The following is an 11696-nucleotide window of genomic DNA, read 5'->3' on the forward strand; positions in this document are numbered from 1 at the left end:
ATAACAAAACGTCCCAGTACCGTCAAATCACCACTCCCCAGGAAGTTCAAATGCAACCCACCCTGCCACTGCCACTGCTACCAGCAGAAATGTTGAGAAGCACATGGGACAAAATAGCTCTCAGATCAAGTCTTTTGGAGAACCAAGCTGGGATCAGACAGCTTTAAAGAAAATTGTTTGATGTTGAACAACGCAGAGCCATGGGGTTTGGGGAATTTTTTTTACAGTTAAATAACAGTGACTAATGGGAATATAGGGGGTTCTGGGAATAAGCCTATTAAAATGTGTGTTAACAAATTAGGGTTTTCACTAGCATGTTGGACTCGCATGTGAGAGACAGTGTGCAAATAGTCTTTAACTGAGGGTCCAATTTGCAAACTATTCATTATTTTCTATTCATTATGTTTGAGCCTACACTTACAATGGGTGTATGTATTGGCCTCCACAGACAAGATTATTGTCCGCACAGTCGCAGACCTTCTGGCAAACGCTTTGTCTTATTAAGTAAATCCACATCTATGTAGACTAGACCCAAGCATAAAAAACACCCAGCTTTATAACACCTGAAGCATCTACAAATGGAAGACTTGATATGGCTGTTTGATTTCTTCTTGAGAACTGCTCTAGTCAATATGTTTATATTGACTGGATCAAATTACTGTGTGATATGAAAGGACATGTACAGAAAGTTCATCCGTTTCCTGCAGCTCCACAGAGGGTTTTAAAGTCTTACTGCTTATTGTTCAGATTTTTAGTTCGGGTGCAGCAACAACTTCACTTTCAGCCACAAAAGCAAGATGTTTTTCAGAGGAATGGGCAACCAGAGCGCTTAAGACAAAGATGTAGACAAACAAAGAAAGAAAACAAAAAAGAAAGAAAAAATCAGAAGCTGAAAGGGTCTGAACTACACTTGGAGAGGTGGATGGAGACATAACTACACATCTGAGATCTGCTGCATATCTACAGGATATGCAAATAGGCAACTGTTTGCTAGCATAGAAGCTGTATAAGTTTATAATATCTTGTTTTTCTAGCCTTTTGTGCTAGCCTCAAGGTGTCTAGAGATGATTCATTTTTTCACATATGTGTTCTCTGTTCTCTAAATAGGTTAGAATGTGTAATTTTTATTCATGACTTATTAGTAGTCATCAGCAACAATGTAACCTCTTAAGAGCTTGAAAAATAGAAATCAATTGGACTTCTTCAAGTTTGTGAAGAAGTTTCATCTGCTTTACATCCAAGAGGAAACCTTGGATTAACCTACGTCCAAAGAGGTAGGTCTTTTGGCCTTTGCATGTGTGTCACATGATCCAGTCTTTGGAGGTTAAAAGACAACAGTTACCTTCTTTTTTCAAGTTCTGAAGATTACTGTGGACTGAATGACTGAGAACCTGCACAGACAGATACAATGTAACCTGTATCCTGTGTGCATTCTATTTTTATTGGTACTTTGCACATTACATTTTACATTATTATACATTTTATTTTACTTTGCTTTCATTTTCATTTTTTTCTATTTTGTTGTTAACTGCTTTTCATTTCCCCGAATCTGAGTCTTTTCTCACTTTTTTTTTTTACCATGTATGAACTGATTTCATTATAGCTTCATTTATCATTTGTTTTGCCATTTTTAAAAATAAACTCCTAACTTGGCGACTGTTGGAATAACCACTACACGTGATATTTTGAGCTTATTTTTGTAAAGTCGGGTTGTTGTTTTTTTAAGGTGCACATCATGTTCAAGCTTAGCTTGGAGACGTGTACATTTAGTAAAGTAGCTGAGAAAATGATGGTTGAGGTGATTTTCTTTCCAGGCCAAATAGCCTCATAATAAATGATGGATAGTTCTGGTCACCCATGATTACTCAAGCAGCACAGGTAAAGTGTTTCCCTCTAAGCCAGAAGCAACTCTTGATCAGTGGTCCATGTCTGCAAACCCTCGCCCACATCTCCTATTTTCTCCCTCCCTGTCTTTGCTGTCTCTCTCTCTCTCTAACACGTTGCTCCCAGAGGGGTTGATGTTCACCACAGTGTGCCGCCTGCTCAATGGTAGATGTGACAGAGCCCGCCACAAGAAGGGATTTAAGGGAGAGGAGGATTGAGGGATTCGTGGCTGCCACAATCAAGAGTTTCATAGCAGGCATGACTAGACTGCCCCCCCACCCCGCTCAAACCTGACCACTGAATGATTCATGGGGTAAAATGCGAGGGGGTGGAGTGGGTGGGAGGGTGATTGCATCACTGCTGTGTCTGGGCCTTTCTTGTACTCCTAACCCTGACATGCAAGAGAGATGTTACGGAAGAAGGAGGGGGCAGTGTTTGCACTTGAGATAAATAAACACACACACACACACACACACACACACAAAGAAGCATCGTGAAGGAAAGGAAATGTTAATCATAAACACAATAGAGCAGTAGTGCTCATGCACACACACATACACACTTCTGGCTTCACATGCTCATCAAAACATGGTGACAAAGAAAGATGGGTGTGGCCATGTGGGGCTGGGAGAGGTGTGGGTATCCCCACTGGAAAAGCCCTGAACAAAACCTCTCCTTCCCCCTCTAACACTCCATACGTGATTAAGACGTGTCTGGAGGCAGAGAGCTGATTATTAAAAGCCGTGTTTGATTCCAAACTGTTTATTGAGGGAGTTAGACTCTAAATTTAGGAGCTCTTTCCATTTTCCCCCAAGAGAACCAAACAAAACAAAAAACCCAGAGAGACAACTCCTGTGAAAAATCAGTTGTGAAACAGCTCAAAGATGCTAACAGAGATTTAAGACGTAGAGCGCAGAGAGGAGAGATGATGCGGCACTATGAGGAGGGAGGAGCCATCTTTTATTGATTCAGGCATTAATGTACATTATGTACAAATTGGTCAAGGGTGGCCCCTTATGTGGAAGCTGTGCAAACAAATTCAAGCATTTGTCTCAATATCCACTTGTGGGGGTGAATATCAAATCCAATTTATTTATGAATACATTTTTTGTCCGTTTCACCTGCCTCATTTGCTCCATACAGAACAAGTCTTGCAGTCTCTGCTCGTCAGGTGGACTGAAGCTGCTTTTCACTTTGACAGCAGAAGAGCAAAGGGGTAGAGGGGGTATAAATAAAGACCGGAGACAGCATTTATATCACACAGGTAGGTTTAGCACAAAAAAAAGCCCCTGACAACCAACAATCTGTCAGCCTTTTCTTAGCAACAGGGCAACTCCCATGAATTGGTGTCTTCGGGGAAGAAACAGAGAAGCGCGTCTCCGAATGAGTGTGTGGCAGTTTCTCATGGCTAATTCACTTTGTTGAATTTCATTAATCATATTTAATACCTGTGCTCCTCTGTGGCAGTGGCTGTTGGTGTTATTACTGTGTCTCTGATAGACACACATTGTGCATCTGTTTCTTCTGTTCAACAGGCAGCGTATGCACACAAACGTAAGGTGTGATGCAGAACCCCATTCCAATGCAGAGCCCGCTCAAGGTCTGCCTGTGCAGTGCACACAAATAGCTCAAAACACTCAGACATGCACACAAACACAAACGCACACAGTCTCCGTCTTTGTCTCGTTCCCTTTTTCCACACATACAAACACACTTGACACATGCGTATACATAACCGTGTCCCTTTGTGGACCGTTGCCATGCAACATTTCTCTGATTGGGTTAGTTGAGCTCTGGTGCATGTGCACTCACAGACACACACACACATACTCCTGCTGGCTTATGAGTATCAGATCACACACATAATCCTTTGCCACACCCATCCTCCTCGTCTCCCACAGGACACAGCTGCACTTCCAAGGCCAAGGATGGAGTGAGGAGAAACACAAGGCAGTCCAGGAGGAGAGAAGCCCTGTGTGGGGCTCTGCAGCTCACAGTCTTAGCTTCTCTTGATGAGCTCCCCAGAGATGTTTGATGGTTCTTCAGTTTGAATTGCAGGTTCATTTATTTGTGCATATTCAACCTTTTTCCTTTCCTCAACTTGAAATGCAAAAACACATTTGTGATTTCACTTTTGACGCATTGCAAACGTGTCTTTTAAAAGTTACACCAATTTCACACAATCCATTTGCTGCTTTATTTTCTGCTGTGCAACTCAGTGTTTGTTACAGGAGGAGATCTGTGCTCATGGAAATAGGTGGTTCTTCATGTAAGCTCAACATTCATAAGCGGGCAGTAAACTGCAAACAAAATATATATTCAAGTCAGCGTGTGTGATGTAACTTTGGCTCTGCTGCACTTTCTTTGTTTGTAAGACACGTCTCCTCGAAAAAAAAAGTGATGTATTTCAAAGATTAGACATTGATTAGAAAATGTTGTTGTTTACAAAAATTTATTCATACAAATCTTACAACACTTTCATAACAATGACAAACGTAAAACCCCATATAAGGACTCCTGTGTGTATAACGATGTCACTTGTACTAAGGTTCACTTTTAAAACACATTGTTTTCAGATAGATAAGAGATTAAACATTGAAGTAAGGCGTTCGGCGCTTTCAGAAATATCAACAACAGGCATTTTCTATGATCTGAACAACATCTCTATTATATTCTCAAACCCTTTTAAGTCTAGATAGTGATGCACAAAGTTGTAATATGTAGGGGATATTTTCTGATTAATAAATTACTGACCCAAAATAATCGACAACACGTCATAATCAACAGTAACGAACACTGGTCATTGTCTACTATTCTCACAGACACTGAACACCCCATGCACACACACACACGCACACACAAACAATCAGACGCACACACATACATCGCCTGCTCCACCGACATACACATTCTATTCACTTTTTAAATATATTTTATACTCAACAAATCATTGCCATGCTTTAAAAGAAAGCCTAATTCTACTACTCTTGGGGCAGACTAAGCCGAGCGATTAAACAGAGGAAAAGGAAGTTTTAATGTAAGCTAATGGACTGCAGCATTGTAGGGCCACTAAAATTGCCATCTGTCACTTGTGGTGAATATTTATTTTTTTTAGTATTTTTTTTTTAGTATTTTTTATGTTTTTCTCACGTCGAAGCAAGGCACCAAAAGCCAAAAGCTGTTTCCACCTCCGCATGCATGTTCAGTCACTCGTCCACACAAACAAACATTAAATGCACACACGCTCACACATAAACGCAATATGCACATACGCACTCACGCAAAGCCTGTACGATGGAGCCAAATTGAAGAAGGAGTGTGTTGATAGTTTCTATGGGGGAACACAGGCCACTGATTAGATTGCAGGGGTGCATAAAGCTGCATTTGCATAATGTTGAATAAATACATGAGATATCTCTCTAATAAAAGTCATAGGGAATATCCCTCTGCTGAAGGGCTGAATTTCATTCACCTCTGTTCTACTGGTCTCATCCACCTTGACTCGCATACTCTTAAACCTTCTTCTGAAACCAAAGTGAAGGGAATTCAACATCTGACATTTTTTATCAGACTCATTGACCCTGATCTCACTTCAGCAGGTGAGCAGAGGAAGTGGTGCTATCACTTGTTTTGTTTGTTTGTTTGTTTGTTTGTTTTGTTTCTGTATTGACGTGCGACAAACGTCCTCTGGCTTGTGGGTGCTGTAACCTGTGTCTTATGCAACAGGCTACTTTGCTTGCCTTTCCTCTCTCTCTCTCTCTCTTTCACACACACACACACAAACACACACCGTCTCTTTTTCCACTGCCTTTTCTTCGACTCCACACACACATCTCTTTATCAGCTAACACTCTTCACCCGCTTCCTCACATACTCTAACACAGATCAGCTCAACAGTGAAACTACAGCATTAACATCAAACCAGAAACTTGGCATGGCAATCTAGAAGCAAAAGAACTTGAACTACTACTACAACCAAGACAAAGGCAATCAGCATATAAGGGAGGGGAGGGGGGTCCAGTGTCTTGTTCTATGATATCCACAATGACAGCAGCAGGATAGGTAAAAGTAAAATCAACAAGTCAGTGCAGTACCAGTTTCTACCACCTCTAGCCCTCTTTCTTCACATTTCTGTCACAAAACATCTGGGGGGGGGGCTGCTGCTGAAAGAAGCTTAGCACAGCCCATCTCCTACACAGCAACAAAAGCACAATCGCATGCAGTTTGTAAGTGAAAATTAGCACGGTGTCAGTTTTCACATGCACCATTAAATCAGAAATAAGTCCAGTATCTCTAACCCCAACTCAGACGCTACCTTCCCTCTCCTCCTCTTTTGTCAAACTGCATCACTCTCTGCTCCTTCTGAGTCCTTTCTGAATATTTTGTAGCTCTGCCAAAATACAATCAACAGTTGAAGCAGTTTTTTTTCTTTTCTCTTCTCCATTTAATCCTGTTGACTGAACAGAGACAACACTGAGATGACTATGTGCTCTGTGTAATTTTTATACTGTACACAATACACACATGTGAAACATTCCTTAGACAGTCGTATCGAGCATGATTTATCTCCCACTGTAAATGACTCTCGAGGCAAGTGAGCAAGCAGTGTTTTCTGCATACTGTTAACAGCAACTCGAGTGCTTCCTTTCTCTTTAGTATAGGCATCAGTGCCCTTGCAAAAGCCTGCAATGAAATTGGAAAGAAGGTTGAATTTTTACCAGCACTTACATTGACTAAACGTGTAAGTCAATCGGTTAACCATCAAATGAGAGGCTGTGGAACAAAAGCCATCTGAATTCCCCTTGGAGGGGCAGCAAGCTATACGAACCCACAGAGCTCCCATTAAGGGAGCGTGGAGAAGCGTGGACAAGGGCAACGTCTATCATTTAGGATAAGCCGGATATGCCTCACATAGCATGCTCACTGCTTCTTTGGGCCTGTTTGGAAAACAAACAACACTAAAAAAATAGAACGTTGGTTACAAAAATAAGTATAACATTCAATACTTTGATTGTCTTTTTAAAATCTATTTATTTTCTGCATATGTAGATGACTTTTAAAGATTTCAAGCGCATAATGTTGAAGGTGCACAATTATCTCTTTTTTTTACTGGTTTCTTCTTCTTCTTTTTTTTATCATTTTGTTTTGTTTTCAACATCTTAAACATGAAAATAAAATATTGGTCCACAAAGTATAACTGTGCGGTATCAAGTGCTTTTGTACAAAAAGAAAAAAAAAACGATATTATTATTAAAATATTCATTTTAATGGCTTTACTTCATACATAAATACATGTTGAAAGAACACAGGCGCAATCCACTGGTTGGTCAGATATATCTGAATGACTTCGATTTAACGACTGGATGTATATACACAGGAGGGCAGTTTGAGCGCCTTAACAGCGCTACAAATAGGCAAGCCGGCGTCCTTTGTTCCTAACTCTCTGTCTGTACCTTCTACCCAGAACCGCTGCCAGGTATTTCTGCACGGCCATCTGCTTTCTATAGCGACTGTAGCTGTCAGTGAAGATCCCATCTGAGTGTCTTTTGGATAAGGGCTCTGATTCTTCCTCCATGCTGTTGTCGTCACTGAAAAAAATACAGAAGATAAATAAAACAACAGTGACATTAGTTAAAGCTGCGAGGTCTTGACAGGTTTGTGCTCTTTTTGATGTGGCATTTCAAGTTTGATCATCTCTTCATCTGGCCAGTAGTCATTAATAATGCATTTATGATGGGCCTTTATTTTTATAATTTTTTTTTTTTTTACGTTAAATATATATATATATATATATATATATATATATATATATATATATATATATATATATATATATATATATATATGTGAGGAAAGATTTAGTGATTTAAGCGTTTTGGAAAGGTTATCAAATATTAATTTACATCCAATTACATATTCTGACGCTTGCTTTTTCCCCCCACCACCCATTAATGTTTGTAAAAGCAAAATCAATTGATAGGTAAGACAAGGGCTACAAATAGCGTTGTATTTCAGTATCTTACTCTTAAAGAACATAAATCTTGGATGCAATGTCACGCCACATCAAAAATAGGAGCAAAACGGTGGAATGAAAATGTCCAGACGTTTTATAGAAGGGTAGCATTTTTTTAAGAAGAAGAAATAAACCACACACGCACGTAAAATGACAGACAGTGATACAGCAGCCTGAACTTGAGCAGCGCAGAAACATAAAAAAAATAAAATAAAAATGATGACTGCAGGTGAACGCTAATAAGAAATGCCCTTACCCTGCACGAATTGTCATCAGAGAATGCAGATAATGTCTCGCTGTTAACTGACCCAGGATCTCCCTCAAGGCTCTATCTAATTCTTCCTCAGCATGCCTTTCTGGTCTGAGATGATAAAACGCCAAAACACATAGATCGTCAGTGACTAAAATAAAAATAAATTAATTAAAACAAAATGTAAAAATTAAATTAAAAAGCGCGGACAAAATGATCAAAAGTAGCCTAAAATGTTCCCGCCCACTCGCAGGTCCAATATCACATCAAGTGCAATAAATAAATAAGAAAAAAGAAAGAAAGAAAAAAAAGGAATTACAGGCTATCCTTTAAGAATCTACCGACCTTTTTTTTTTTTTTTTTAATCTTGATTATCAACTGTAGGGAATCAACATTTTAGGCTACTCGAAATGAAAATAAGACAGGACAAATAACATGAGAAACTCTGGGAAAAATAAAGCAAGCAAACATTATAGCAAACAGCAACAAAGTCATTAAATTGGAATCCAGCCCAAGGCTTTGGCTGTGATACGAAGGCGCATTTACCTCTTCTCCTGTGGGTAGTATAGGGTGTATGCGTCGTCGTTTAAGGATGGCGGGCTTCGTATAGCAATCTGATCACTATCAAAACCCATGTCGGATAACGAATTCCCGTCCTCATCGAATGCGTCGTTTTCAAGTCTGCAAAAGGAAGAACATTCATCACAGTTTTGATCAATGCACACGTGTGGACGCAGGAGTGAAAGGATGCCAAATGTCTGTATCTGCCTTTAAAAACAGCGGGCTGTTAAATGCAATGGAAAAGGGTGAAAACGGGGGGAAAAGAGGCTTTTTAGAGTAAATAAATAAATAAAAATAAGCCAGAAAACGAATCATTTAAATTTGGCGAAAATAATGACTTGAATTTTATTATATGCGTCCTGCTTTATTGTTTTCTTTCTTTGAATATGTTTTTCTTTCTGGAAGAAATCGGGGTTTTTTAAATATATATATTCCACTTGATGCTCCCGGCTCCAACCTCATTAATTATTTAAAACTCGAAACAATGGGTGTGAAAATGATCACATTTAGTGTAGGCGTGGAGCTCAAAAATATTAAAAAGAATTCAGAAAATACCTTTTTTTATGTTTTGTTTTTTTTTAATCAAGGAGAACCACGCCCAAATAATGGATATGCTTTTCCCGAAGAAGGAAAAGAAGAAGACTAAATCTTAAATGGATAAAGCTCTCCTATTCGTTTTGCCTCGCCTCTCCTTGGTGACGCCAGTCCACCGTCATCCCGAGGGCTATCCATTGCATCGACTGCATTCTCATTTTTAATAAGGGGAGTTCCATGAACCGTCCCACCGGACAGATACTCCTGTGCAATTTCCATACTCATTTTCCACACCAACCTTGCATTTGATTGTTTAAAAGCCTGCATGTCCTTCTGTTATCATGCTTAACTGGAAGATTCTAAAACTTGCGCGCGGAGTTTGTGCGCAATGGCGCGCATTTATTTGAAACAAAGTGAACAAACCTCTTTTTCGTTGATTGCAACAAACGTAACAGCAACATTAAATGAAACGTGTTTATGTTCTATTTGAAACGTGCATTTCAAATAGAACATAAAAGACAACGACAACAACCCAGAAACCAGAAACCTACCTAATCTTGGGGTAACTTAGTCCAAGAGGTGTGCAGAAGACGCTGTAGTGCATAAAGATCCCGTAGATGAGCAAGATTAAAGTCGCTTTACTCGAACTGGCCATGCTGTTAGGAAATAAGAAACAGACACAACATTAAACAGAGCAGTTACCTGACAATAAAGCGGCTTTTTCTTTGTTGTATCAAACTCACAAGGCGGTGCACCTCACCACTAATAAAACTAAAAAGCTGGTTCGAACATGAACCTGTTTGAATTAACTGGATAAAGATAGCGTCCACTGGCTTATACCAAAAAAGAATAATTAAAAACGAGGGCTGGGAAGAAAAAAACTGGATATTTTGTGTTTTGTTCACCTTATCTTGTAAAAGTTACACTGCGGTAATGACACCAAATCCTCTATGTTCAGCGTCAAAGTAGCTAAAAAAAAAATGCAGATCTCCACGCAGTTCACAAAAAGGGAATTTATTCCATTACTTTATCTCGCTCTGGAGCATAAATTTCTCCGAGTTGTAAGACACTCCGCAGATAAAGCACATACCTATAGCAGGAAAGCAGAGAGGAGGCTGTGCTGTAGGTTGTGATCCGGGCGCGGCTGTGGCAGTGCGTGTTTGCGTGTGTGTGAGAGTGAGAGAGAAAGAAAGAGAGAGACGGTATCTTTCTCACGGCACTTCTTCCCTGGCTGAAGCGCCTCCGTCGTCTCCTTATGTTCCCCTCAGTGCTGCCTATCTCACTTTTATACCCAATTAATAGGACTCAACCGGTCGCAAAGCCAAACAAAAACTCGGTGGGAAAGTGCGCTGTCTGTGCGTCTACATATCGTTGCTCTAAACTTTTGTCCTGTGCTGTGATTGCCTTGGATTTTTATCCATGTATCGCAAGCCTTGCCCCCCTCCTCCTCCTCCTCGTCGTCCTCCTCCTCCCTCCAATAAGTCACATTAAGGATGCTATAGACGTCATCAAGTCTTCCTCCCGGAATATAATAGTACAGTTCCTTCCTCATCGATGCATCCGTCAGACTCACCCCCACCTCCCTCCGAAGATGGAAGTTTACTTTCAAACTTTCTTCTTTTTTTAAAAAAAAAAAAAAAGAGAGAGAGAGAGAAAGAGAGAGACGCTTGTGAATGCATACATGAAATCATCAAGTTTTGATGTGACGGCCAATACAGATCAGTTCGTCAACGCCTTAACCACGACTGCTTTTCTTTCTTTCTTTTTTTGTTTCTTTTTTTATATATAAAAGAAATAAATAAATAAAAATCTCACGTCACCAATAGGTTAATTACGCTTTAGTGATTATCCCTGATCTGGGAAGTGGTGCTGGTGGTTTCAAATGACTTGATGGTTTTGATGGAGGATGATCAGGCTTCCGATGACCAAGTCCAAGGCCCCTGGGGAGTCAGGAGCTGTCCAGTGCTGAAATGACTCGTCTCAAATTGCGGCTTTCAGACTTTACATTCACTTTTCTTTTTGTTCTAATCGTTTACAATAATTGCTCATTTGATGTCGAGGGGTGGCTTTAATGGCCGTGCAATGAGAACGCTAAGGTCTAAACCTAACCTCTGGATTGTTGAAATAAACGAGGCACATAATCGGATTTGAACAAGGGCTGGTGACGCAGGATGCTGGTTCAGAGAGTCTGCGTGGCCGAATAAACGATTCACGTTTTCCCAGCATTGTTCTCAAATTATCTATGTCATTACAATCTGCTGATTGATGTGTTTAAAAGAAAACGATGCAATGCTTTTTATATAGAACATGTGTCAAATAACCAAGAAGAAGGCCTAATCCTCTTCACCCATAGGGGACTGGTGACGTCTAATTTCGAGCTCATGGAGAGTAAGTCGAACCTCTCTGTATCTGCAGCTTCTTAGCAATATGCTCTTTATTGTTTGTTCTAATGCC

General features: G+C 40.0%; 1 protein-coding gene across 2 annotated transcripts; it reads right to left on the reverse strand.

Annotated features, from left to right (window-relative positions):
• Window positions 1–6895: 6895 nt before the first annotated feature.
• On the reverse strand, window positions 6896–10712 carry adcyap1b (adenylate cyclase activating polypeptide 1b). Of its 2 annotated transcripts, XM_031735563.2 has the most exons (5): window positions 10333–10712; window positions 9794–9898; window positions 8694–8828; window positions 8154–8258; window positions 6896–7472 (listed from the first exon to the last, which is right to left on the reverse strand). In XM_031735563.2, the coding sequence occupies exons 2-5, from the start codon at window positions 9895–9897 to the stop codon at window positions 7289–7291; spliced, it is 528 nt and encodes a 175-aa protein (XP_031591423.1). In that variant the 5' UTR covers window position 9898; window positions 10333–10712; the 3' UTR covers window positions 6896–7288. The 2 variants fall into 2 exon arrangements, with proteins under 2 accessions (XP_031591423.1, XP_031591424.1); XM_031735564.2 differs by lacking the exon at window positions 8154–8258.
• Window positions 10713–11696: the final 984 nt, after the last annotated feature.

This window comes from Oreochromis aureus, linkage group 18 (genome assembly GCF_013358895.1).
Source record: "Oreochromis aureus strain Israel breed Guangdong linkage group 18, ZZ_aureus, whole genome shotgun sequence".
Lineage (NCBI taxonomy): Eukaryota > Metazoa > Chordata > Actinopteri > Cichliformes > Cichlidae > Oreochromis > Oreochromis aureus.